General features: G+C 32.9%; 5 protein-coding genes and 1 long non-coding RNA gene across 9 annotated transcripts in view; 3 read left to right on the forward strand and 3 right to left on the reverse strand.

The window, feature by feature from the left end:
* Nucleotides 1–3,270, reverse strand: part of LOC125073005 (G protein-coupled receptor kinase 2) — a 71,108-nt gene extending 67,838 nt beyond the window's left edge. For both annotated transcript variants that reach the window (XM_047683659.1, XM_047683658.1), the window contains exon 1: nucleotides 2,776–3,270. In XM_047683659.1, the coding sequence (XP_047539615.1) occupies nucleotides 2,776–2,827 (52 nt within the window). In that variant the 5' untranslated portion in view covers nucleotides 2,828–3,270. The remainder of the gene's footprint in view (nucleotides 1–2,775) is intronic.
* Nucleotides 3,271–4,229: 959 nt separating this feature from the next.
* Nucleotides 4,230–14,062, forward strand: LOC125073140. 3 transcript variants are annotated; one of them, XM_047683844.1, is made up of 4 exons: nucleotides 4,230–4,350; nucleotides 4,551–4,715; nucleotides 8,276–8,432; nucleotides 10,760–14,062. In XM_047683844.1, the coding sequence occupies exons 2-4, from the start codon at nucleotides 4,553–4,555 to the stop codon at nucleotides 13,458–13,460; spliced, it is 3,021 nt and encodes a 1,006-aa protein (XP_047539800.1). In that variant the 5' UTR covers nucleotides 4,230–4,350; nucleotides 4,551–4,552; the 3' UTR covers nucleotides 13,461–14,062. The 3 variants fall into 3 exon arrangements, with proteins under 3 accessions (XP_047539800.1, XP_047539799.1, XP_047539801.1); XM_047683843.1 differs by having other exon boundaries at nucleotides 4,268–4,715; XM_047683845.1 differs by lacking the exons at nucleotides 4,230–4,350; nucleotides 4,551–4,715 and adding an exon at nucleotides 8,138–8,176.
* A 511-nt stretch (nucleotides 14,063–14,573) lies between these two features.
* On the forward strand, nucleotides 14,574–15,201 carry LOC125073142. Its single transcript, XR_007120027.1, has 2 exons — nucleotides 14,574–14,749; nucleotides 15,055–15,201. It is a non-coding gene; the product is annotated as an uncharacterized LOC125073142 (long non-coding RNA).
* A 360-nt stretch (nucleotides 15,202–15,561) lies between these two features.
* On the forward strand, nucleotides 15,562–19,484 carry LOC125073141 (THO complex subunit 3). The gene is made up of 7 exons (XM_047683847.1): nucleotides 15,562–15,838; nucleotides 16,514–16,635; nucleotides 16,808–16,943; nucleotides 17,322–17,425; nucleotides 17,512–17,673; nucleotides 18,025–18,125; nucleotides 18,947–19,484. Exons 1-7 carry the CDS (start codon nucleotides 15,635–15,637, stop codon nucleotides 19,102–19,104), a joined length of 987 nt encoding a protein of 328 aa, XP_047539803.1. The 5' UTR covers nucleotides 15,562–15,634; the 3' UTR covers nucleotides 19,105–19,484.
* A 682-nt stretch (nucleotides 19,485–20,166) lies between these two features.
* Nucleotides 20,167–27,840, reverse strand: LOC125073176 (NADPH-dependent diflavin oxidoreductase 1). The gene is made up of 7 exons (XM_047683900.1): nucleotides 27,409–27,840; nucleotides 26,848–27,137; nucleotides 26,539–26,719; nucleotides 21,968–22,188; nucleotides 21,540–21,815; nucleotides 20,786–21,012; nucleotides 20,167–20,475 (listed from the first exon to the last, which is right to left on the reverse strand). Exons 1-7 carry the CDS (start codon nucleotides 27,791–27,793, stop codon nucleotides 20,247–20,249), a joined length of 1,809 nt encoding a protein of 602 aa, XP_047539856.1. The 5' UTR covers nucleotides 27,794–27,840; the 3' UTR covers nucleotides 20,167–20,246.
* LOC125073177 (U3 small nucleolar ribonucleoprotein protein IMP4) lies at nucleotides 22,566–26,001 on the reverse strand. The gene is made up of 6 exons (XM_047683901.1): nucleotides 25,696–26,001; nucleotides 25,169–25,331; nucleotides 24,363–24,495; nucleotides 23,780–23,918; nucleotides 23,310–23,431; nucleotides 22,566–22,767 (listed from the first exon to the last, which is right to left on the reverse strand). Exons 1-6 carry the CDS (start codon nucleotides 25,880–25,882, stop codon nucleotides 22,582–22,584), a joined length of 930 nt encoding a protein of 309 aa, XP_047539857.1. The 5' UTR covers nucleotides 25,883–26,001; the 3' UTR covers nucleotides 22,566–22,581.
* Nucleotides 27,841–27,976: the final 136 nt, after the last annotated feature.

Raw genomic sequence — 27,976 nt, forward strand, 5'->3', positions numbered from 1 at the left:
AATTTTTATAATACGATAAAGTTCAACAAACTTTTGTTTTGTGTTTAACCCAAACATGTGACATAATGCGTTTGAACAATTTTATCTTAAGTGGTTTATGTAACTGTCTAACCTTTGAATGCGATAAGGAACAAAATATATTACGTACATTATTATAAAATATCGTCGTTTAAATACTAAATTCCATATAAAAAAAGATATTCCATATTAGATTATTTATTTTTATATTATTATAACGGGCTAACTTTATTATCTTAGTGTGCGTGACAGCTACGCTTGACACTCGTCAAACGTCACACTACTTTACTAGTGTGCGTCTATTTAGAGGTCAACAGTTGGTCACTGGTTTTTTTCGACGCGGTTTCAGCTTTGAAAGTCTACCTAGACTTATAAATAATTAATCAAAGAGAAAAATATTATTCGTTATGTGACCGAATTTGAAGTTTGGAACGTTTTTTTTTTTAATAGCGTACATTATTGGGCTGATTGTATGTCACCTTTGTCTATAGATACTGGTAATGTGATAAAGTTTAAATCACTTTTCAACGACAATTATTGCAAACAATAAGGTCAAAGATGTTTCTCGTGCCTGCTATTACACTGAGTCACACATCAAACCTAAATTCACAAAATATTGATGTCCTCCTAAGTGATTTCGGCCTCGGCAATCATTTTCGAGGACTAGCCAGTTGCGCGGGAGATAGTGTAAAATTGCTGGCAAAAACAAGAATTCTCTCAACCAGTGCTAGCTGAAATAGCGAAATAGTAGTGTAAAAATACTGTGCGCGAAAACGCATCAAAACAAATAAGGAATACTTTTTTTTTTAATACAACAAATAATAATATATGTATGCCAAAAAAGTATGTATAATCTTGTATATGTTAGAATATTTTTTAAACCAAGAATATCTCTTTGAAAGAACTTACAATGTCTATGTACTATGTATAACTACAAACAGCTTATAGATCCACCAGAAGAACAAGCTTTTGAACTCAGTTCAGTACAATAAACTCTGATTAATCCATTACAAACTTTTATATTTTTTAAAGTTTGTCTATTGTCGAATCAACGATATGACAAATATTATAAAACTTTGATAACAATAACTATATTGCAATGAATAATTTTCTTATAATTTATATTATCTTTATTTGATAAAATTTGTTTTATCGAATAAAGTTGATTTAATGCAGGTCAATTCAGATGCAATTAATATAAAAAATAAAATCATACAATCACATTAATTTTTATAACTAATATTCAATATGAATTTTATTTGAGATTTAAATAATTACTATAAAGATTGTACATAGAGAAATAAGTATGTACTTTTAAGTTTGTTTGGTCTTACATTTTCAAGAACACTTAACATTTTGAATAATACCTCTTCAAAATACTTCTCAAATAAATAAGCGAGGGCTAATTACAGTACCAATGCTAATGTATTAGCTACATGGTGGTTACATTTATTTATTTGCGATTTGCTAATAGCACAACTATATTGTGTGCAACAATTCTTGATTAATTTATCTTTATTTATAATACAACACTAAACTACTTATCCACTTTCATTTTACTTCCAAAATCCTGATAACAGTTTCTTCAATGTTCAAAATGGCATTTTTTTGCAAATCCATAGTGAATATCATAGATTAATCAAGGTCTCGCGAATGATATTGCATCAATTTTGCTGTCAAATATTGTTTATTTGGCTTCTCGTATAGATTGGTACATTTTTCATGTGTAAGAAATGATTCAAATCTCATACCGCCTTACTGACTATGGGCAGTGATGACCACTAACCATTGCATAGGCAATTTGATATTTTTTCTATTAATATGGAAAAAAAAATCTGAAAAAAACAGTTTTGTAACTAACTAATTACTACTACGTGGAACTAATCACTAAATGAACACCATTAATAAGTATAAACTACAAAATCTTTGTATTTCAAGGTTGTTTTAAATGTTTAACAATTAATTAAACCACTTTATGGATACAAATACTAGGAAAACAGAGAATTGTGTATATTTTTAGTGATTAAGGATATTTAGTCCTATGTTGAACATTTGTGATGTCATAAATTTATATTCATATAATTTGTTTATGAATAAAAATAATTGAGGTACATTGGCCATGAAATATTTATAATAATTAGCAAAATGTTTTTTAATTTTAACTCCACAATATCTTAAAGCTTATATATATATAACCTTCTCCTCAAAAGGGATAGGAAGTCTTAGCCCAGCAGTGGGATACTTCGAGGCTGTTACTTTACTTTAGTAAAAAAAAATGCTTTGATTTAAGATATAAGGCCAAATTGTAAATATGATTCCTTCAATTCAAAAACTTCTGCTGGAAATGTCAAAGTAAAGTTATAATTTTATAAAGTTTGTTTAAATAGAATCACTAAATATAGTCAAATATTTTACCAGGAATATAAATAATAATGACATACCTCAAGTCGTAAATTACATTTCACAGCTGATTACAGACAATTATGACTAATGTGTAATGTCTAATGGGCCAGCCGTTCAAGATTTATTTACTTTTCGGTCAAAGATAGCCGCTATTACGTGCATACAGGAGTCTATTGATCAACTTTATTAATATATATTAAAACACTGATTATTAGGTCATTCAACTATCCCTGTTTACAAATTGCACGGTAAACAGATTCACGTACAACTCGATACCATTTTAAATAAAGAATCCAAGAGTCGCTCATGAATAATAATTCGCGAAACTAATTTAAATTGTAAATAACAACGTACCCTCTCTGGCTTTCAAGTAGACAGTGTTGGCTACGATATTTTCTAATTCCATCAGTTCCAGTGTGGCGGATTTTAAAGTAGACCCTCCGGAAAGCTGGTATCCGCCGTTGCGGCCGATCTGCCGCCTTCGCCGCGTGCAAAAAGCCGCCCATCAATGAATAACGCGCGATCTTACACAGAACTTACACTGCACAACATCAGCTCAGTCACTCTATAGTAAACACTGCTAAACAGCCGCGGGAATAGCACAACCCTTGAAACAGAGACACGCAACGAACACGAATCACGATCTCTCACAGGGGTGTGACGGGTCGTAACAGAGCTCGCATTTCAGTTTTTTACCCACAAAGAGTTAACTTTACTCGTTTAAGTGATGAAAGTGAAATAAGCCGGTCAGTTTCTTTCAGTTCTCTGTTACGCAGAACACGCCCCGGGATCGTATCGTATAGTTATTGACGACGGATAGCGATACGCTACAAATGACCACAACCGCAAGCAAGGTACGGTACAATTCCAGTTGCCATGATATAACTTTATATGCTACTATTATAACAAAAAAAAATGGAAATATAATTTTACAAATAACAATATTCGTCATATGTTATATTAAAAAATCGATTATAGTATAATAAAAGGTTAAAAGAGCATACAATAGTAATTATTTTGATGAATCAACATTTTATTAATAATTAATAAAAAATAAGTGAATATTTATTCCTGAACGCTAATTTGCCGTACATCATGGTGCAATCTTAATTTATCTCAATTTAAATGCTTATCAATAAAATATATAAAATTAATTTTACTAAAACTTTTAACAGGTAATGTTTTTTCAACAGACTAATAATTGTTAGACGTTTAAAACTTTGAAGTAAAAAAATATGTTTATAATCACATTCACATTTTTTTAATTGAATATAATATCAGTTCTATTCATCAGGAATGCTCGGGTTATATCTTTTCTGATCTGTATATTGATATGGATATGTGAATAATATTTTACCAGTTTCAGGTACGGTTACGGAAACAAAATTATTTCAGATTATCCGATTGGTTCGGATAGTTTCAATTATTAAGATATTGTAATAATAAGGTACTAGTTTGATTTGATGTTAGGCTATTGGTATTAGATATAATCACAAGAAAACAAATAGCTTTAAAAACCAATTTTAGCTACTCTCTGCAAGTATAAAAACATGCAAAAAAATATAAATATAATAAACAATTTTTTTATCAGATTCGGGTACGGCTTCAGATAAATTTTAATTCTGATATCCAATAGTTTTGGCTCAGGTTACATAACTGCATAACATCTCTGCTATTTACCAACCTCGTAAATGACTTTTCAGTTTTTGTATTTAAGTGATTGGTTTTATAAAGAATTCAACGAAATTGGGAGCTTTCTATTATAAGTGGCAATAATTGATATGTCAGTTTAGAACAATTTTGCCAACATTGTAGTAACTTACGTTTTTAAACAAGAAGTAGTTAAGTTAAAAACTTTATTATAATATATACACGAATGGTTTGAAAAACAATTGATTAAAAAGGAAAATTATAATATTTACAAATAACGTAATATATTTATTGAATTATGTTTTCTACTTTATTTAATGTTTTTATACAAATGTCAAATCTCAGCTGAGTTGCAGCATGTTATTCACGTGTTTTTTAAATTGTGATAAATACGAATAATCATAAAATATAAGTAATTATAAACTATCTTTTAACTTTTATAATGACGTCAAATTCTTGTAAAGTTTGTGATGGGACAGATATGAATCTCGTTGATGGCTTCTACTACTGCGTTGAGTGTGGCACTCAAGATGTTAATGTAAGAGAAACTGTTGTGGAGCAAACAGTGTTAGCTGATGGCACCTTCGCACATACCACAGCTAAGAAGCTTACTACAGTCTCGCAAGATAAACAAATAAATGAAAGTATGTAAAGCTTTATTATTAATATAAATCTATCTATGAAATTAGCATGTTATATATGAAATTGTTCGTCGTAAAACTAGCATTATAATTGCTTAAACATTCATTAGCATGGATATTTAAATACAAGCCACTGCAATACTCAATGGGCTAAGACTAAAGTAGGGAATGGAGACTTGTGGACATGTATAGAAGCTAAAAAATATTAATTCTTTTAAGGATTTTTATTATTGTCTCTAAATATACTATGAACTCGCTTTGTCAGCTCATAGGTCTCATATTTGACTTACAATACAATATGCTAAAAGGCAGTACCCTCAGATCATACACTCCTTTAACTATTGTTGTTTGAGTTCCACATGTGAATAGGCATTTTCAAGACAACCTTGTTCCAATATCCTTGAGCTCTTGGTCTTCTACCAGACATGATCTTCATCAACATTTCATATTTAAAAGCTTAGAACAAGCTTAGCTTACACTTTCTGTATTAAAAAAACTGGTTGATGTCCCCTGGTCACAAGATAAATCTACTCCATCTACTATCCTATCCACTACATCTGTATTGGTTATTAAATCAGATCTGTGACACACAATGATCCAGTGATATTTTAGTAGCTAGTAAAGGTAATAGTTTTATGACATATTTAGAAGAATCTAAGGTATCTAAGGAATCTAAGGTACAAAATTACTTTAATAACACCTTCATTAACTTTTCAGGTATTCCTAATAAATATGTTATAATTATGAAATTTGCAAGTGACATTGGTGAAATAATCTGTGCCTTTTTGGCACAAATAAAAGCCAGTTAAAAAATAAAAAATATATGAAATAATATATAAAAAAAAAAATTAGAAATAAAATAAACTTAATACTATTAGTTTTAAAGAAAGTCCTACTAGTGTTGTCCTTTCTATAAAATATTAGGTTAATATTAGGTACTAATTTTTTTTTGTTATGAGTATTTGGGCTGCCCAATAAACGTTATTAGGTTTTTGCATTCAGAACTTTTCAGTAGCAGCTTAGAGTTAGGCAGTTAGCATAATATAGTCTGTGACTGAAGAAATTCCTCAATCCTTCAGTCCCATGCCTAATCTCCCTTTCGGACCATGATAGGAAACACACAGCAGTTAGCACCTATTACAGAAACATGTGCACTTTTATATGTTCTGCTCATATTTTAATAATTGCGATCAGCGTAGACAGTCACAAGGACATACATTTTGATTAGTGTTACTTCCTCTCGCTGTCCTAATTCCCTCTATCTTGAGTTTAAAGTGTGATCAATAAAACTGAGACATGAGGTATATTGTTTTACCAAATAAATTGATTTACGTTAACATACTGTGTCACAGTCAGGTAAATTTTTCTACTATGGCTAACATGGATATTCTTTCCGACATAATTGCCGACACAATGTTCCAAAGGTTGTCTTCATACTAAGACTCTTCCAACATCTGTCTTAAGACAAAGTAAGATTCCTCATTGAAGAGTATTCAGCTATCATCGTCCCAGATTTGATGTGAGCTATCGTAATTAGACACACTTGATAAGCAGTGGTAAGTAAATATTTTGTCTCTGGGCCGGTATGTACCTTCCAGTCGCATTACATCTTATAGACTTGGTGCTCACTGTCAGTTGTTGGACTTTCTACTGCTTAGTGCTCTCATTGGTTTAAGTCGAAGTACGATTTCGTACTTCGATTAGTTTTTTTTTTTTTTTATGGAATAGGGGGCAAACGAGCAGGAGGCTCACCTGATGGAAAGTGATTACCACCGCCCATGGACATCTGCAACACCAGGGGGGTTACAGGTGCGTTGCCGGCCTTTAAGAAATAAGTACGCTCTTTTCTTGAAGGTTCCCAAGTCGTATCGCTTCGGAAAAACCGCCGGCGAAAGCTGGTTCCACAGAGTGGTTGTGTGAGGCAGAAAATGCCTTAAAAATCGCGCTGTTGTGGATTTACGGACATCTAAGTGGTGCGGGTGAAATTTAGAATTTTGTCGAGATGTCCGAAGGTGGAATTCAGCTGCCGGGATTAATCCAAACAATTCCTCGGAACACTCCCCGTGGAAAATTCGGTAGAAGATGCAGAGTGATCCAACATCTCTACGCAATGCCAAAGGATCGAGCAGATCAGAAAGGGCTTGATCGTCGATAATTCGAGCTGCTCTACGTTGGATACGGTCAAATGGAAGGAGCTGGTACTGGGGAGCACCCGCCCAGAGGTGAGAGCAGTACTCCATGTGAGGCCGAATTTGCGCCTTGTCTTAGGCGATGGGCCGACGTGAAATACTGTCTTGCCTTGCTGAGCACACCAAGCTTTTTTGATGCCAATTTGGCTTTGCCTTCCAGTTGACCGCGGAACTGAACGAGGCTCGAAACATCAACGCCAAGTATTCCGATACTAGCTGTGGCGGCTAACGGAATGTTCTCGAATCGTGGAGATACGACGAATGGTGTTTTTTTAGCGGTTAACGCGCAAACTTGCGTCTTTTTGGGGTTGAAATGGACTAGGTTTAGCCGGCCCCAGTTCGAGACTCGATTTCAGACACAAGTTTGTTCCGGTTTTCTTCGACGTTTTCCCGAGAAATATTAGCACGGCCGGTGTATGAGGTGTCAACGGGTCTGTCGTCTGCATAGCAGTGAATGTTCCTGATTTGCAACAAGTCATTGATATGCAGAAGAAACAGAGTGGGTGACAGAACGCAGCCTTGTGGAACACCAGCGTTGACGAATTTTTGGTCGGAGCATGCACCGTCGACAACGACCTTGATGCTCCGATCTGCCAAAAAGCTGGTAATCCAACTGCATAATTTCCCGGGAAGCCCATAGGAAGGAAGCTTCGAAAGAAGAGCTTTGTGCCACACGCGATCGAAGGCTTTCGCTATGTCCAGACTGGCTGCTAATGCCTCCCCCTTGCTCTCAACTGCTTCCGCACATTTATGAGTAAGGTAAACTAGAAGATCTCCGGCTGAGCGACCCCGACGGAAACCGTACTGGCGGTCACTAATCAGCTGGTACTCCTCTAGATACCGCAGGAGCTGACAGTTTACAATGGGTGATGGCTATAGGCCTATAATTGGACGGGTCTGAGCGGTTACCCTTTTTGGGAATCGGATGCACTAAAGCAGTCTTCCAGGAGATCGGGACGACGCCTACTGCGTAAGATTGCCGGAAAAGACGCGTTAAGACCGGTGCACTCGACTTATGAATGTCCAAGGAAAAAAGTGCTTTACGAACTGCACTTTGCCGAAATTTAATATCCGGCATCGTGGAGCTTCTTCGATGTTATTGTAAATTAACTTAAACAAAAATACTTAGCGAACTTTCTTGCCATATGTTTTATTAAAATACATAACAAAGCCGAGAAAAACAAGTTAAACGCGAATGTTGGCAACACTAATGAAATTTTTTCTTACACTGATTACGCAATCCCTTAGTTGCCAATACATAAACTGATATGCCAAGTACGTAATGGGAACATTGTAAATATTATTTAGCCTTTTATATATTACCCTACGTATGGCCTTAAGTGTAGTTGAAATATGTTTTGTGAATCGTTTCAGTGAGTCCAGAATGGAACAAGTGGCATGCTTACAACTTCATCTTAGCCGGGTTGACAGAGGAATTGTTGAACTTGGGAGCTGAACCCAGCGTGAAGACGGCTATATTATGGATTTGGACAAAATACATTAAAATGTTTCAAGTGAACGAAGTTGACAAGTGAGTTTAAATATTTTCTTAAATGTGTATTATATTACGCCTTTAATGAACGTGAACGTAACATTGTTGCAAGAAGCGTCTACAGATTATAATACCAGCGTTATACCTGATATAAAATGCATATGAAATACTTACTCCTACCTGAAACTTTTTTTTGAGATACTCTTTTGATTTCGGCTTAATAACCCTGAATTTCCCTCCATGCTGCTCTCTCAATCGCACATCAGTTATTCTCACTGGTTATCGACCGTTATTTTAAACATTTTGCTTGAATTCGGGTTTGTCACCTGGAGACGGACAATACAGTAGGTATCTTATATTGGTGTGTAGTCAGTAGTATAGTATAGTAGTGGTAGTCAGTCAGTATTACGACCAAAAAGGTTATAAATATAAAAGTTATTTGGATACAATTGTAGACATCAACAAAAACATAGATATGCAAAATACTATAATCGAAATTTAATGTGTAAATAAGTAATAGTAAGGCCAAATAAACAACATTTGACATCGAATTGACGCGATGTCATTGGTCGATAGCTTGAATAATCTTTGGTATTAATCATGGATTTGCAAAAAATGGCATTCTGAACGACGGCGAGGTTGTTACCGAAACTTTAGGACTCCAGTTAAATGGATATAAATAGTTTAATGGAAAACTGTTTGTTGTAAGGATAGCAACGTAAAACTAAGATTTGATTATCTTTATTCCTTCTTCGGTTGTTATAGAATATAGATGAAAATAAGAATAAATATTCCCTGCAAATCTTTTAAATGCAGGAAGGCCGAGACACGGTTCACAGTTATAAGTCTGAATTAGTCAATAATTACAAAGTCATAAGTCTAGAGCCGAAACGTTGAAAATCGGCCGATGAGACTCATTGGCTTTTTAAAATAGTCCGAAAGGAACCTTGAAGCGTGGTCGACTACTTCTAAAACGTCTTGAAAAATCATTTGAATTATCACCGATGATATTGCATTCGAAAACTTGGTGCAGAACTGATTGTTCGCTAGACTTAGTGAAATCAGAGGAAGTTTTGCAAAAGAGAATGATATCCTTGTCATATTTTCCGGAGATAAACTGAAACAGCGAGATAAGCCCATCGTCGATGGTAAAGAAATAGCAAACCCTCTTTGAAACTCTGTTTGTCAAAATGTGCGTTTCCGTCTTCATTAAATGTGGAGTAGCCAATTCGTTTGTTAGTGGTCTTACTATCTCGATGACGACTATTACATTTTATACAGTAACATGATGGTCACCTCTTTATCGAGGTGAGTACCACAGTTAGTAGGAGTTTGACTGTCCTCTCTCTTAATGTTATACTTTTATCCTCGCGAACAATTACGATGAAGAGTTTAATTTATATGGGAACCCTGCGCTGAGGCACAACTCCCATCTGAAAAGTCCTGAGGGTATACATTTCTGTTAATCTGCCCTTGCTAGGGCTGGTATATTAAAACCCGGCGTACCTGGGTGCACTCGGCGTTCAGGGCTCCGGGGAGTCACACCCCCCCCCCCACTTTTCATCACGTGAGGGAAACGCGCAACGCGTTTTTCGAGCGAGAAAAAAAAAACAAAGGGCTGGTATATTATATGCCTGCTAGTACCAGCTTTTGATAATTTGTTATACAATATTTTCTCATCTGATTGAGTTTAGCTCGATGTCTGCAAATGATTTGTAGTAATTCTAACGAATGCTTTATTTGAATGCCGCGAGGCATCGTTAGCATTAATTTCGGCGTTAGCCTCCAACTCTCCAACTTATTAATGCCATGATTGCATAATTTTTTAATGGTTGAGTGGCGAAACTCACACCACTCGTTACTTTCTAAGTAATAAATATCGATTCCGAAAACGAAGTTAGGTTCTAAGACCGGAAGTAAAGATTTTTGATTCGAAATTCTTGGTAGATTAACTCACGTGCGAGTGAGAGAGCAATAACATAGATAGAAAATTCAGGGTAATTAAAAAAAAACGAAAGAGCCTATCTTAAACAAAAATTTTCAAATAACGGTCAAGAATTTGTTAAAAAATTAAAAGTAATTCGAGTCATGTAACTTTGTAGTAGAGAGCGAATGTCTGCTCATTTTCCAATATAACGAAGCACACTTCGTAATATTCATTGGGCTACATGACATTATATACGAGAATTAAATTAAAAGCTTTTCTGAATTGTTTTTTCCCTTGTATAACTTTACTTGGCCCCTCATCTAGCTGTTGTATGTTGAATGATTCATCTCGTGATTAGCGGTGGCTGAAATTAAACATTAATTCGTATTGGTGCGACCCTGCAGTAGGTTTACTTTATTAACATACCTTTATTTTCCAGGAACAAAAGTCAACTTGATAATGAAAGTTTCAATGAAACAATACACTCTGAAGGAGAAGAGAAAGTTGATGATGCAAATACAGATGACTCTGATAATGAAAACGACAAATCTTCAATGTCCAAAACATCACGCAATAAAAAAAAAAAAACAGACAAATTTCGACGTGACATTAAAATCGTGACGAAAGGAACATTGCTAACTTTAATATATATAGCATTAAATTTAGATAGAAGTGAGATCCAGCTATCCCATCTGCTTAGGTTCATTAAAGAGGGCAGGTTGAGCTTGTATAATTGTACAAAATATGTGCCAGACGAAATAAACACGAAAGCCATTCCACATTGGAAGAACTTTATCCTTTGTCAAAATGATTATACTCCAAAGATTATTCGCACATTAGCAATGACATTCTTCAAACGTCTGGATCTTGGTGTCCCTCTCGTACCAGATTTAAATAAAATGATTAGCAACTATGTTAAGGAATTATGTTTACCGTGCGAATTTAAAACTTTAGTAATATCGCTAATGAATCTCATGCCATGTGACTTTTTAAAACTGGATACTCGGGCTAAGCAAACCCTAATACGCATACCAGATTACGAAGGTGTTTGTATGTCTTATATCCTAATAGCTCTGAAAATGTGCTTCGGTTTGGATGCTCAATATGAATTAAAAATATCAGATCAAGTTGATAGAATCAATTATGAAAAGAATTATTCAAAGTCTTACAAACTCGGCTCATATTCAGACTCAACAGAGAGATTGTTCTCATTTCAAGATTGGTATCAGTTTTTATTGTTTAGAAAAACAATATTGTGTAAATATTACTTACCGATGGCAAGATTATACAAACTGCCAGTTGATGATTGTGTATTAATGGAACATTTGAATGAAAGGAAAACAAGGACGATAAAGCTAAGTGATAATGTGACAATGGACATCATAAATAAGATCACAGTCGAGAAAACTGTTTCGGCTATTCCTAAAAAAGAATTCCCCGCTACTCTAACTCCTATGTCTACATATACGGAAATTATATTAGAATACTTACAAGATCCGGACTTAAGGTTACTTCTCAGTGAAGACTTCACACAATATTCTCTCAAATATGCCATAATTGATTTAAAATTTCCCGAAGAATATGACGATGTAGATAACATGATTCAGGGTGTTAGTGAAATAAATAAATGTATAAATCCTTTTATAATTGGAACCCTAAAATCATCCAAAGGGAACACTACAATGGTATTTGTTAGAAATTGTGAAAATAAACACTGGCTGAAAACTAAACCACCTACATCTGATCATGTTACAAAAGAAATTGAATGTAAACTTAGCAGTGATAAAGAAAGTGATCATGGATACGATTCTAATATAGAATCCACACCCGTTGAAAGTGATGAGACAGTGAGTGATGACTCGAAAGAAAATATTAAGATGAAAGAAGAAAAGGACTTTGAACCGATAGACGAAGAAGATGATGGTGTGTGTATATTTGATGATGATTTTAGAGACATGGATAATTTTCAAAAAGAAAAAAGGTACGATACATTCGAAGATTCGAAAAACACTGCCGAATTTCAAAATGATTTTCAAGATACTAAACTAGACTTTAACGATAGATTAAGTGAATCAGGTTCTATGAACTCAGAAGACAATTATAATCCAAATACATTCGACAGGAATTCGGCTATAGAAACATTAATAGAAATGGCCTGCAGAAAATATAAAATACCACGGCCAAAGGAAAAACTGCCAAAAAAGCGAAAGAAGAACTATGAAAACCAAGAGGTTGGTGAAACTAAAAATAAAAGAAAAAAAATTGATGGACCAACGGGTCAAAGTGAATCGATGGGTTCCGTTAAAGAAATATTGGAAGGGTACTATAAAAGCTTAGAAAGTGACTTATTAGAAAAAGTAGCACAGCATGTCAAATCTGTCATACATAATCAGGAATTAGTAAATAATGAAACTTTTGAAAATGATCACTGTGATTTTGAAGATACTAAAATGGAAACTTGCATTAGTAAAATAGAAGATAACTATTTAAATGACCAAAAAGATAATGATATAAATTCATCAGTTATAAGTAGCATTCATCCAAATATTACAATAAATACAACATCAGATCTCGAAGACGAAACTACCGAAGATGTAATTACAAAAACGATAAGTAATCCGAAATTCGACGATTCCACTCACGACATTGAACAATTATACTTGAAATTGAATGAAGACATAGAATTTAATTGTAATGTCAACTTTGAGGCAGATTTAGAACTTGACAAGATAATTGATAAAACAATAGAGAACTATCCAAACATTGAATCTGAACAAAATAAAATAGAACTTATGAACAGTGATAGTGATTCTGAAGATGATATTCCTTTAAGTGAAATTGCAAATGAAAAATTATCATGTATGGCAAAAAATAGTAGAATGCATATTAAGCGTGAAAATCTTGTTAGTAATCTAGATGTAGAAAAGTTCAATTACTGGATGAGACATTACAAGTCACGAGCTGTCACCCGTAGCCTGGATATGAGTGAAAAGTTTGATATTGAAATTATGGAAAACTGTCCAAAAAGTTTTGTCTTTGTGATACGCGAATGCGCTGCGATTTTAGATTGTACGACATTTTGTCTTTATAAATGCATGCAGAATTTAGAAGAAACATTGTTAAGATACTCTGATTCATAGACCACCTTGTGTTATATTATTATTTCTCTACAGATATGCTGTCCGTGCTTTTGTTATATCACATTATTTAAAATTATTATTTTATTGCCTGTGCCTGTTTGTATGTTAAGTCCAGGGCCTTTGGCTGGGTCTTGAGGATACCACTATATACTGGATGAGTATATATCTCCATAAGATGCTTTAAGAATGCACCTTAATATTTAATATACTTTTTTTTTTAAATCTTGGAATCTTGCATATGAATATTTATCAGTATTAATGTATGTGATTATAAAGCATTTTTTAAAATAGTCATATCTATTACATATGCTGATGCTATGTTATGTGAATAGTGAAAAAAAAACATTTGTTCATATATTCTTTTAGCTGTAATTAAACTCCCCTGTCACTGTGTGAGTCACATATTGATAGACAAATTGACCTAATGCACAATTTTATTGTTGATGTATATAAAATCTAGTATTTTTTTTTTTTTGTAAGATGTGAACTAAATGTATAAAGCTTGTTTAATATTAATTTATTTTTTACATATGACGTTTGTGCCTTGGTTTGTTGTATTGTGCACAGTTCCTATAAAGTATTCATTTAATTTGACTTTTGAAATACACATGTTTGAAATGTGGGTATGGAAAAATATATTTGTTTATAAAAAATTACCTTTTGACTTTTATTTATATGATGTTTTGTATCTATTTTCTAAGTTTTTTAGAAGTGCTCCGAGTATTTGTATCTATGTTTGTGCCCTCTTCACAACTTTTTCCAATTTGCAAACGGACCATATGAGCTAAGATGTTATGTCCCTTGTGCCAGTAGTTACACTGAGTAAAACACCTTTTATGTCGGTAACCCATAGTATATGTCGCTGATTGAAGGTAGAATATGTCGTAACTGGGAACATACTCTAATCTAATGGGCTTTGCTAATTATTTATTTATTAAACGCCCTTGTTTATATGTTAGGTTTGTGATTAGACACAATTTGGATCGTGGACCCAACTCTTTAGTATTTTATATTTTATAAAAATATTAAAACCTCTCAAATAAAAAAAAAAATAAGAGTTGTTTAAATGAAAGTATTCTTATTTTAAATAAGTTGAATGTCAGTTTCGCATTATTGTCGCTGTAGCGCCCAAGGGTAGCATTGTTCACTCAAATATGCTGGGAAAAAGCTTAATTAATATATTGCGTAGAAGTAGAACAACAGTTCAACCATTTCACGTGCCCAAAAGAAATTTTGCTCAAGTTGGTATAGTTATATGCACTCCTCCTAGGGTTCCATGTTCATACGGGGTAAGCGAAATTATCACAAACGCTAAAATATTAAATATAAAAAATGAGTAGTTTGTTATGTAAACTAAAACGAATATATAAATATACCATACAGCCAGTTTATGGCCTTACTAAGATTTAGAACTTTTAAAAAGTAAGAGGGAAGGACATCTGGAAATGTTTTCTTAATTTTACGTCTCGTACGAAATATTTCTTCTAAAAATAGTTGAGGTCTTTAAACATGAAATTAGTATTTTAACTAATCAGTTTTTTTTGTCTTTAGTAAGCTATTATGTTTTTATAATAAAATAATCATTTTTTTACAGGAGAAAGTATTACATATATTGTTTATGTACTGCGTCTGGTTTTTACCAATGGCGTATTTTCTTACTCAGCTTAAAGTGTGGAGGAGGGAATATGTGCAGTCGAATTAAAAAATAAACAGATATTGTGAAATAAATGTTCTAATTAGACTGTGCGTTTCCTTATTTATCAATTTTTTAATGAATTTTACGGCGATTAGACAGTTTTTGCTCTGTTTATTAAGCTAAAATTTGAAAGATTGTTGTTACTTGTTAACAGCCAAAACTATTGTTAAACATTCAAGATCTGAAAGCGACGATACTTTTCAAAAAATATATTAATTTGTAAACTAAAACTTACTGATGTGGTCCTGTGGTGTCGTTGATAATACACCACCTTAACTCGTAACAAGTCAAGGTTTTTTTTATTGATAGATCCATCAATATTCGCCTGTATAATACAATACCCAAGCTTTATTAGTTTTGACAACTTCAAGTTTGACAATTGACAGTAGATTTTGTAATTTGACATTTTAGTAGCGGTATTTCATATTTGTTTACTAATTTAAAAAGTAAATGATTATAAATAAATTTAGACACTATAATGAAGGAATCTAAACAAACTCAGACTCCTATAGAAGATTTAGCAGAATTACGAAGTTATTTCGCGAGTCATAATGTTGTGCGGGAGTATATAGCCCACAGCTCCAAAGTACATTCTGTTGGCTGGTCTTGCGATGGTAGAAGATTAGCTTCGGGTTCTTTTGATAAAAGTGTCGCGATTTTTAACTTGGAGAGAAACAGACTAGTAAGTAAAGTAACAATTCTTTTTACATGCATACTATTTGAGGTTATGTATTTAAATATGAAATTATATCCCATACCATACTTATTTTAATAATTAACAATTTTCCTTAGTATTTAGCTTACAATAATTAGATCTTTATTGTCCAGCAAAATGGTACTAGAGAGGGAGATTTAATGTTTAAAGTGTATTACTAAATTAAAAATATTTTAATACATTACTGTAGAATGAGTTCCATGCTTAACATTCCACCCATCGAACAATAACAAAAAATAATCTATTTATTTCTCAATAATAATTGTCATTAATATTGCCTATTAGGTATTTTTCATTGTTATTTTATAAATAAATAGTGCTAATAAGTACTTAAAATAGTGAGCAAAGACATTTAAACTCTTAAATAATGATTCTTTTATATACGAAATGAACATAGGAGAAGAGCATTATTAATACACATATTTAAAAAAACAAAATTGTTAGTAAATTTTTCAAAAACACAAAATGAGAATACAGAAAATACTGTACAAACATTGATCTTATTATTAAAAATGCCACAGAAGTAATCTTATATGTGTGTCACAAACAAATCCATGTGTGCGTGAAATGGATTTATTCACAAAATCCAAGACTGGTGTTTTGCATATTCATTGTTTTAAAGAATGTTATTTAAAATTACAGGCACAAGATTTTATATTCAAAGGACATACTGGCTCAGTTGATCAACTGTGCTGGCATGCCTCACATCCTGATTTATTGAGTACGGCCAGTGGAGACAAGTCAGTGCGAATATGGGATACTCGGTAAGATAAATCATAAAAATAGACGTCACAGTTAAAATTTAATCTTATGCAGAGCAAGCAAGTGCCTGGTATTCTGTAGCTAATATCCATTATAACCTGCACTAAAAAAAAGCAGTAAAAAATGTATATTGTCATATTTAATAATGTCAGTTTTAATCCTATATAATTACAGATCACATAAATGCGCAGCAGCAATTTCAACGAAGGGAGAAAACATAAATATAGCATGGTCGCCAAGTGGAGCCACGATTGCTGTCGGGAACAAGGAAGACCTTGTGTCATTTATAGATGCTCGCAATTACAAAGTGGTTAGATATTCACTTTTTTTTTTAATTTATATTACTGTTTAGTTCTAGATACAACATATGTACCTTTCATTGACTGAAAAACAATGATTAGTCTAAACCAGTGAGTCTACAAAATTTCTCACAGTAGCTCTTTATGCAAGGAAAAGATTCTTGAAAGCTTTTTAATCATAAAATAACATAAAATCATATACTTAATCTGTATTCTGGCAACCCCAGGATGGAATTCATCAGGAGGGAGTTCAGGTGCATAATGCATGTTCTTTCGATATATGTAATGTTTGATTAGAACAAAATTCATAAAACATTAATGTTTTTATATACTGTTTGTGTTGTGCATTGTGTAGCTGAGCATTAAATTAATTTGTGGGTCTGTTTCAGGTTGTTGAAGAGCAGTTCAATTTTGAAGTGAACGAAATCTCATGGAACAGCACATCAGATCTCTTTTTCTTGACTAATGGACTCGGCTGCGTCCACATTCTCACGTAAGTAGGAGTGCGTGTGTTATTCATAGTAAATAATAATGCCTCTCGTGAAGATCCTGCAATACGAGCTGTGGTTCTCTCGCCAGCTATCCGGGGCTGGAGCTGCAGACGGTGCTGAAGGCGCACCCCGGCACGTGTATCTGCATCGAGCACGACCCCACGGGCCGGTACTTCGCCACGGGCTCCGCTGACGCGCTCGTGTCCCTGTGGGATGTTAACGAGCTTGCCTGTCTCAGGGTCTTCTCCAGGTGACTTATTGTACAAATATACTCTCACACATAAATACATGTACACACACACTCATAGTTACAAGAACACTCGCGCACAGACAGGAAAACGATACAGATCTTCAAAATTAAATTCTTTTAAGTCTTTATAAATATTTATAATTCTTGTATTTAACTATAGACGTATTTATTTTGTTATATATTCCTTACTATAGATATATATCTTCCTTTTCTATATAAACTTAAGTTTACTCGTCGGAATTGGGATGATTTTGTTTTAGAAACCTCTATAATAGGGTCTGTTCACATGTAGCTCTTTCGTAAAGCCGGCCCTAATTATCTGTGTTCCTAACATAATCGACTTTTTCTTAGACTGGAATGGCCGGTGCGCACCCTGTCGTTCAGTTTTGACGGAAGACTCCTGGCTTCAGCGAGTGAAGATCACATTATTGATATTGGTGACACTGAAACAGGTGAGTACTTTTGTATATAATATATAGATAAGAAAGTTTCAAACTAATTTTGACCTTTATAATATTTTTAGGATATATTGTCTATGAATGTTGTCTATTGGAAATTTATATTGCCGTAATTATAAAAATATCTTCTTTGTAATTTGTTGCCATATTAGCTTTAGTCTTTAGTCTAACCACAACCTAACACTAACCACAAGAGCACAAAAGCCAACAAAACAGCATTTGAGGACGAACTGAATTGATGTCATTGGTCGAGAGCTTGAATAATCTTTGAATATTCATTATAGATTTTCGACAATGGCTTAATAAACGACAAAACTGTTATTGAAACTTTTTAATTAAAATTAAGTAGTTGAGCGGTTTTTTTGGCATCATTACACTAGCTACTAAACTACGAGTATATTCAAGCACCATTCTCATTGAATATATATTCTATATAGTCTCTTATCAATTTTATTTTTTAAATTTTATTTATTGATTTTGTTCTTTATGTGGAACACATAATATTTTTCGTATATATTGCTGTATTTTGTATATTATAATATTATTATCTAAGACAGACTTGCCTAGTAGGTACCCGCAAGACAAGCTTGAAGGGGCCAATGCAAGTTTTATGACTATGTTAATTTTTCATGCCAGTTTTTTATTTATTGTGTTGTATTATAAATAAAGATATATTAGTCAAGAACTGTTTGTAGTGCAGCGAATAGGAGTTACTAGCAAATCACAAATAGCCACTAGTATTGAATCACCGTAACACCAATAAATCAGACTGTACGAAACATAAGATTAAGCTAAATTATAAATTACTTTTACAGGAGAAAAAGTAGCAGAAATACCGGTACAAGCAGCCACGTTCACAGTAGCTTGGCATCCATCCAGATACTTAGTGGCATTCGCTTGTGAAGACAAGGAGCCCCCGGAGAGGAAACGGGACGCTGGCAACGTCAAGTTGTGGGGACTGAGCAGTAGTTAGTGTTAGTGATTATAACTGTGAATTGATTTAAGTGAATTAAACTTTATCGTCTGAGATGACTTTTAATGATTTATGCAAATAGTCCAAGAAAGATAGACTCAATACATTGCCTTGACCTTGAGTGAAATGAAATTTTTCGTCTTGCAAGGGCTTGTTAGTCCAAGTATTGTCGCTCTTTTCCCGCATAACTACTTAACAAGAGAAATGTATAAGAACGGAACGGAATGTCAGAGGGAATTAAATTTAATTACTAATTTACAAATGGCGGATCACGGTGAAAATACATATCCTCTATTCCAACTTTAACAACATTTTATAGGAAATTGATGTGATATCATTGGTCGAGAGCTTGATTAATCAATTGATATTTACTATGAATTTGCGAAAATATGGCGTTTTGGACGTCGACGAAACTGTTATCGGAATTTAAGAGAAGTAAAAGTGTAACAGTTTTGTATTATAAATAAAGATAAATTAATCATAAACTTTTAGTAGTGCACAATATAGCCGAGTTAATAGCAAATCGCATGAAATACGCAAATATAGAGTTTGTTTATCTTTTTTCGTACTTCCATTGGAATAGACTATACATGTTATCAATATGTTTCAAGTATTACTATTTTTTATATTCTCCACATTAAACATAAATTGGACGGAGTTATCTATCGCTATTCTTCAATCACTCAACACAGGAAGCAATTATTGAGATATTTTGTTCAGGTACCTTTTGGTTCTATTTTCATTGGACAAATATGTTAAATTTTATTGAATAGTTAACTAACTTCAAACTAATTTCTATAAAAATATAATATTTTCTAAGAGCAATTTATTTTTATAAAAAAAATGTAAGTGAAATTGACTGAATTTAAAATAAATGAATCTTCTCATGGTGTTTAACTTTAAAAAAATAAAGATTTATGGTTCATCTCAAGTTTTATTCTGTGTACAATTTACAGATTTTTATATCAAAATCGTACAATGAAAAAAATTAAAAGTAAAAATAAAAAAAGAAATCTTGTTTGTATTGTAAGATTTATTTTGTCAATTCCTTATACCTATATATTTATATATTTCGAACTTTTCATTACAATATTAGAAGTTACAATAACCCGTTCCAAATAACACATTCAACACACAACATATCACCAAGTCTCCACTTGTAATCTGTTATTTCGCTCCATTTTATTTAACATTTCCTTAGCTTGCTCTAATTCAATGTTGCCACTCTTATTAAATACATCCTCTATGAACGCGTCACGGACGTTATCCGGCATATTCTTGGCGTTGCCAGATATAAAAATAAAAGCTCCCAATTCATTTATAAGTCGCCATAACAAGTTTCTATTTTCGGCTATTTTGTGTTGAACGTAACTGTAAAAAAAAGTTTAAATAAGTCATTCATTTTAATAGATTATTTAGTTGTCATACGTTGAAATATCTACTTGATCTAGTCTAGACGAATCGGTCCTTATTGTAGGAATAGGACTCCCTCATCATCAGACTAACCAAGTAAATCAGATGGTTTGGTTGATCTCATGATCTTTGAATATTACTGATTTAACTGTAAATTATTTACCAATATAACATTTTGATATAAGGTAGAAATTATTCCAGAATATGTATTTTTACCTTTTTTCCCAAATATTACATATACTTAGGCTAACTTTTTAACTTTACTTACATCTTATTCTCCTGATCTCTTGAAAAGGCGCAATACAAAGTTAGTTTCCTATCTTCGACCATTTTTTCCAATTCTTCCCGACAATGGTAGTCTTTTTCTTTGTATCTGCAGCCAAAGAAAAGGTGCATTGTGTCTTTATTAGCCGTTCCTTGGATTATCTTCTCTTGTAACAAACTCCTGAATGGGGCCAGTCCAGTGCCAGGCCCTATAAATATATGAGGAACATTCTGGAAGGTAAATTATGGAATTAGAATTTAAAAGTCCAAATGGAACTAATATTATGTGTGAATACAAAAAAATACCGCAGACCACATATAATAAAATTAACATTATTCTAATTAATCAAATTTAAATCAGTTAAACCATAGAAAGACAATATTACTACTGTTTGAAATTAGAAATATTTGATTTTTCCACGGATCACCTGGCAACACTCACAAGACAAAATACAAGTCAAGTAAAATTAAAAATGTAATGTAATGTAATATTATTTATAATTTTTAAACTTCAAAACGTAAAAACCATTGGTCCTTTAAAGAATAGGATCCACTTTTTGGAAAAATACAGACAGAAATCCTGCCTTAGCAGCATATTTGCCAACGTCTCAATGTAAAAAAAAAACTTTAGCAATGAATGTTCATTCTCAAAGTCATTTAACAGTGATACCTGGTCTTTTATGTATAGATTTGAAAAAAACTTGTCTATAGTTACATTTTCCCAAAGCGAGTGGTATAATACGTAGATCATAACTTACCACATCCGTTGGAAACTTGAATGTGCCCTTCTTAATCCAGCCATAAACTTTATCTCCTACATTGAGACTTTTCAGCCAGTTCGAAGCTAAACCCAGTCTCGCTTTTTTTAATTTGCTATAATATTTAACCACGACAATAAGTAGTTCTAGCTTCCTGCCCTCAGACGCGAGACCACTGCTCGCTATGGAAAACGACCTGGGTTTTATAGTCGAGAATAATTCGAATATTATTTCTATTGTAAGCTTCGAGGCTGATTTGTGAAAATCGTGAAGAACCTGTACAATAAATTATCTAAAATTAACTTTTTAATGGCTTTAAATAATGCTATTTTTAATGTTAAAAGCTCAGAACCCCTTTATGGAGGAGTTAAGTAGGTGCTTATATAAAGAGAACTGTCTCGAATAATCTAACAATAGTAAGAACTAACTTCAAGGACAGTCCTTCGGGGCCTTCTACAATAATTCAACCAGTCTTCCTGACCCTCAGCCGAGCTGAGTTCAAGACATTTGTCTCTTTCTAATTTATCTTCGGAAATAAGTGCAAGAAGAGAGAAGACATATTGTGTTGGATACGCCTTCAGATCCCAGTACTGTTCTGCTATTTCGTATAGTGTGAGAGGCTCTTTAAGGAAATCCGGAACTGGCATGTCTGAAAATATAACAGCTGTCATAATAATGTTGGCAATGTATAATGCAGTGCAAACTCTCAACACAAGTCTCGCAAAGAACGTTTTTAACGTGAACACAGTCATCGTTAGTGCGCACGCGCAATGCTGCCCGTGTATGTTTGTGTGTAAATATATCTCTGATGTTTATGTACCTGACATCAGTGGTGCATTGATGATAAAAAGAATAACTAGAATTTCTTTCGGTGTCAATATCTGCATTATATTTAATTTAAGTATATCATTATATTTAAGTATATCATAATAAGAAAACATTTTGGTAAATATTTAGTATATAGTCAAGTCAAAATATACTAATTACGACCATTTACAAAAGGATTCTGATAAATAAAACAAAAGATTAATTTAAAAAACATTTATTCCTCTTCCTGCCAGCCATCCTCATTGCTCAAAAATCTTCTCTTAGCAGCTGTGTTCATGTATGGTCGGAGAGCCCATTCAGTGTTGGCTGCGTCCAAGGCTTCCAGGGTGCCGAGCTTGATTTCATACAACTTCATTTGGAACCTCGGGCCTATTTCTGTTAATTCTATATCTTTACCGGCCTGAAAATATAAAAAAATATAATATTAGTTGGTAGAAAACACTACATACTTGCGTATATTGCGTAAATTATCTATGCTATTGAAGTTAGGGGAAAATTTTTTTTCTTTGTTTAAGCAATAGTGGCATATCTTTTTATCTCTATCGACGCCTCGCCATCGCCATGACATACATGGCAATTTGGAATAGTTTGACTAACGATTGAAAATTATATAACTATGTATGCTCAGTGCACACACACCTAAACAGATACATGTGTATATTCTACCGCAATACTTAGTATTGTTGTGTTCGGACTTGAAAGGTGAGTTAGCCAGTGTACCTAAAGGCACAAGGGACATAACCTCTTAGTTCCCGAGACTGGTGGTACATCAGCGATGTAAAGAAAGTTTGATAAATTTGATGGCAAAAATGTCTATGAGCTGTGGTGACCACTTAGCTACTCAGGTAAAAAAAAAATAAGTTTATAAATTTATTTTTGATATGTTAGCCATTACTTTTAAAAGGGCATATATTAAAATAACATAAATAAAAATCAGTATACCTTTCTGTATGTATGTTGTCTGAAACATATGTAATCATCATTGTTAGCAAATGTGATCACTCTCTTGGATTCGGCCTTCGGAACGGGAAACAGATATTTCAAAATACTCATTGTTCTTATACCTGTGGGTAAAATGGTAAGTATTAGTATTTATATTAATATTTACATATTTATATATATATTGTATGTTTTGAAAAAAAAAAATAGAGTTGTCTTGGGACACCCAGCTGAAATACTATCTTTGATGTGTTCAAAAAATTAATATACAAGTTTGAGAATAATTAAATAACAAAGTACAAAATTGTTATTAAAATTCTGTGTGAATTGAAAGAATAACAAAAAATAATCTAAAACAATATTATATATAACCATATATAAGAGAAAGAGACAGTGAATAGATGAGATGAGAGGGAAAAATTTGGAGTGTCAATTCTGAACTCAGGACTTGATGGACTTATTTATTTACTCACCTAGATCAGTTTTGAAGTTGTGGAATATGAGGTGTGGGTATTGTTCGCTCATGGGTCCGATGTCTGGTATGTCGTGTCTCATTACCACGCCGGATAGAGTGAACGACGCCGTTGGACCGTACGGCAAGTGGCAGATTACCTGAAATTAATATATATTGAAGAATTATTATTATTTATTACGCAAGAAAATAAACGACTGAAATTTTAAATGTGACGTTATTCCAATGAAGTAAATTTAATAGTCTGTGTGTTGGTTTGTGTACACGTGCCTCGCTTTGATGAAAAATGTACGTTTTTCTTTATGTTTTCCTTTACAGAGAATAAGATGAATTATAAACACAAATTATGTGAATAATTCAGTGTACATTTTTAATAAAAAATATAGAATATTTGATCAATGGACTGCTATAAAATGACTATACAAACTATGCCAATATAGCAGTTAACTAACTGTTACTGATTTCTTTGGATTTATATGATCACAATGAATATTTGACATTTGCTAGAAAAAGATATGCCAAAGTTATTAATTTTTATACTTATTTTGATATAATTAATAAATGAATAAAAGCCATTAGCTCACCAAACTGTCTGGCACACCTCTAGTCTCGTGTACAATGATGAAGTCGGTGACATCGTTCGCCCGACACGCATGAATCAGCTGTGACATTTCATAACCACCACGGTTCATACGTTGACTGTTTGGAAATATCAGTCTGAAAAAATTTATATTTTTATTACTTACATTTTTTATTGACTTATGTAGTCTGTATGTAGTTATGACAATCGCTTGATTGTAATAAATATAACATTTGAAACAAAAAAAATTAGCCATTGGAGCAGTTGAAGAGTTCAAATGCAAGACCAATTGCTTTCCCTACTTCACACTCTGGACTGGACTCTTATGACTATGACTGAAATTCTTACTATAGTGGCCCAATCCAAGGTTTGAATCAAGGATAAAAGCCTAGGCCTAGACCAACATAGCTATCATAATTTGTAGGGATTTAGGTGAGAGTGCTCACATAGATTCTCCTTTTGAATTCTCAAAAGGACAATATTTTAAATTACTATTTTCCATTCTGGATGGATAAACACTACTGAATTTATATGTCTACTTTGTGTTTTTAATTCATCTTTTGTATGGTGGTGAAAGAAATGAATATCTGCCATTTGATCCATCATCCCAAATTTGAAGCTCCGGTCCTTCTTCTTAAATGGAAAGACCACTATCTGTCTGTCTGTTGTTCTTTCACAGCCAATGAACTGAATTTGATGAAATTTGATAAGAAGAGAGTCCAGGGAAGGACATAGGGTACTTTTTATACCTAACACCTGATGACCCCCTTAAGTACTATTGTTTAGTATTGATTATTTATGGCCACCTACCTGAGTTCCTTCACAAACATCTTCAGCCTAGCACTTGGCTCTCTGGAGGTTGTTATCATGATCTTAGGGTCATCAACACCCGCAAATCTGTACTCATCATCTTGCGAGTTGAGTGTGTTTGCTCCACCACTGATACCGCCAATTACTGCTGCCCTTTCTGGACCTGATGAATGGATCAACAATTTTTTTTTTATACAATACAATATACTATACTTTATACGATAATTTATTCAAAATAATGTAATTTATTCTTGTTAAATATTTCTTCAAATTAATGCGTTTTAAGATAGTTACTTCTATTATTTAAGAACAGATTTACGTGCACTGTGCACAGTCTGTACACAACCGCACCAAAAACGCAGAACACAATGAAAATTCTTATTAAAGCCTTTAAATTACTCAGACTTATACTCATATACAACATACTCAGACATATTTACGAAGCCCTTTAAATTTAGTTGGTGTTGGTTCTGCACAAGCAATCACGATCAGTGTTTTCATCATCAAACTATTTAATTGTAATTTACCTTTATCCTCATATTCTAGTCTTTTCTGCAAAGCGAGCGCTTCTTTACGTAAATCACCATGTATAGGAATGTTTTCCTCCAAACTTTTTTTCAACTGATCCTTTTTCGCTTGAATACTCTTTTGTTTATCCTCCACTGATTTCCTATATAAGTATTCGCGGCGCAAACGCGCCTGCCGTCGTAACATATCGGTTTTAAGTTGTTAAGGTAAGTTTTAATATATAATATATTTCATCACATGGGACTTGGTTGGAAGCGTTGTTGGTAAATGACACTGACGTTTCAATTGTCAATTTCCGCGGCACGTGTGTTTTGACAGATTGCGTTTTGATAGTGCTTTGAAAATTATGTACGCAAGTATTAATTTCATTAGTAGAACGTGTATGGTCTTAATGTTAATAATTCTAATGTAAATAAATATATATATGTTGAAAAATTTACAATTATATAAAACGTGTTCATAATGTTTTAATATTTCTTTTATTAGTGATGAGCTTTTAAAAGAATGACAGCTTGTTTGTAAATTACAATAGGTTTTTTATTAGAATATAATTGTTATTTTTATTTGATAAATGATATGAATTTTTTTAATTTAAAAATAATAAATAAAATTTTGCGTTATCATATTAAATTTAAATATAATATTTGGCAGAAACTTTTGTAATAGTTGAGACACGAGAATAATGCACATGCAATGCACAGCTCTATATTAATTTTCCATTTATATTATTGTTTTAACAAATTTTTCGTAAAAACATAACACCCATATTTAACATAACAAATCTCGGTGAGATGATATTTAAAAAAACTGATTTACAGATTTTTATCTTATCTACCACTTACCGTCGTGATATTCTTCAACTAAGAGGTGATAATGCGGTTTTATATCTATATTGTGCGTATGAAATATATCAAAGAGGTCATCGACATCCTCTTTACAATTTCGTGGTCTTATATTAAAAACATCACCTGGATTATAATGAATTCTATCCTTTGTAGTTTTAAGAGTAATTAGTCTTACATCCTAAAACAAAACAATTATAGAATTAACAGGAATAAATCAAATATCAGTTGTTTTTTTAATGAATAATTTTTAAAAAATAATCTTTTTTTCTTATATATGGCCCTTTGTAATTGATTGATTTTTCTTACCTGAAAATGTGTTTCATCTGTTGTTCTTTTATTTTCTTCTAATTCAAAATAAGTTGCATCATGGAAATGGTCCTTATGACCTTTCGCATAATAAATATCTTGATTAAGGCTGATTTCATCGGGTTGCTCAGATAATTTCAATATAGAAACTTTCCATCTTGGTATGAAAGAGGTTTTGAGGGTGTCGGTTTTTAAATTTGGAAAATGAGCTCTCATTGTTGCAAAAAAGTCTTTAAGCCATGGAATCATGACGGCATCATGACCTAAGTCATGTTGGTAGTCACATAAAGCTAAAACAAGTAACTTATGGATTTAAAAAGTATTTTTTAAAACATTATTATAATACTAAAAAAGTTTAATATATCAGTTCATAACACTTAAATAATGAAATTTTATGTTTGACTTTTATACTTATAGAATATATAGTATAAATTCATCACAAGACATATTAATATACAATAAAACCTCCTTTATGAATATAATCTGCCTCTATGCCATTTATTGTGTTAAATATCTCCTTGTGATGGTGAGAGTCATTTTCTGTAATCAGTAATATCTTACCTATATCCAAGAGAGGTTTAGCACCGAGCTGTATCAGTCGTTTATGAAGTTTTTTTCCCACGAAATTAAACTTAGAATATGACGAGTCACCTAAACCGAGAACACCGAACTTAAGTTTCATTAAAGAATTTGAAGGGAGATTTTTTCGGAGGAGTAACTTCCAGAACTTTCTCATATTATCCGGTTCGTCTCCTTGACCGGTTGTTGCACAAACAAATAGCGCGAATTCCTCATGAATTAAACGAGATATTGGATAATCATCCATGGCCTGTACGGGGCCCTTGAAGCCTAATATCTTTGTTGTACGCCATATTCGTTCGGCAACTTCTTGCGCGGTAAAGGTTTGACTTCCATATAAAACTACAAGTCTACCTATGTCGTTCATTGTGTGAAATAATTTAAAATTTACTTTTAAAAGAACATAAGTGACATGTGTACCAACGTCAAGTAACAGTTTTGAGTTTGACGTTAAGTTTGATAATGTTGACAATTGCGTTATGGTATAATCACTACAGTTGTTAAACATACATATAATATTAAAATATTATCGATAAAGAAAATAATTATT

This window comes from Vanessa atalanta, chromosome 23 (genome assembly GCF_905147765.1).
Source record: "Vanessa atalanta chromosome 23, ilVanAtal1.2, whole genome shotgun sequence".
Taxonomy (NCBI): Eukaryota; Metazoa; Arthropoda; class Insecta; order Lepidoptera; family Nymphalidae; genus Vanessa; species Vanessa atalanta.

Bases quoted from the DNA above. Each gene is read 5' to 3' on its own strand.
- LOC125073177 (XM_047683901.1), bottom strand. From the start codon at position 25,882: ATGTTACGACGGCAGGCGCGTTTGCGCCGCGAATACTTATATAGGAAA. The intron at 25,332-25,695 runs GTAAATTACAAT...TCCATTCATCAG, and splicing joins ACTAGAATATGAGGATAAAG to GTCCAGAAAGGGCAGCAGTA. The intron at 24,496-25,168 runs GTAGGTGGCCAT...AAATTTTTTCAG, and splicing joins ATGTTTGTGAAGGAACTCAG to ACTGATATTTCCAAACAGTC.
- LOC125073141 (XM_047683847.1), top strand. From the start codon at position 15,635: ATGAAGGAATCTAAACAAACTCAGACTCCTATAGAAGATTTAGCAGAA. The intron at 17,426-17,511 runs GTAAGTAGGAGT...TTCTCTCGCCAG, and splicing joins GGCTGCGTCCACATTCTCAC to CTATCCGGGGCTGGAGCTGC. The intron at 18,126-18,946 runs GTGAGTACTTTT...TTACTTTTACAG, and splicing joins TATTGGTGACACTGAAACAG to GAGAAAAAGTAGCAGAAATA.
- LOC125073140 (XM_047683843.1), top strand. From the start codon at position 4,514: ATGACGTCAAATTCTTGTAAAGTTTGTGATGGGACAGATATGAATCTC. The intron at 4,716-8,275 runs GTATGTAAAGCT...GAATCGTTTCAG, and splicing joins AGATAAACAAATAAATGAAA to TGAGTCCAGAATGGAACAAG. The intron at 8,433-10,759 runs GTGAGTTTAAAT...TTTATTTTCCAG, and splicing joins CAAGTGAACGAAGTTGACAA to GAACAAAAGTCAACTTGATA.
- LOC125073176 (XM_047683900.1), bottom strand. From the start codon at position 27,793: ATGAACGACATAGGTAGACTTGTAGTTTTATATGGAAGTCAAACCTTT. The intron at 21,816-21,967 runs GTTAGTTCTTAC...TTTATTGTACAG, and splicing joins CCCGAAGGACTGTCCTTGAA to GTTCTTCACGATTTTCACAA. The intron at 21,013-21,539 runs GTAAGTTATGAT...TTTACCTTCCAG, and splicing joins TCAAGTTTCCAACGGATGTG to AATGTTCCTCATATATTTAT.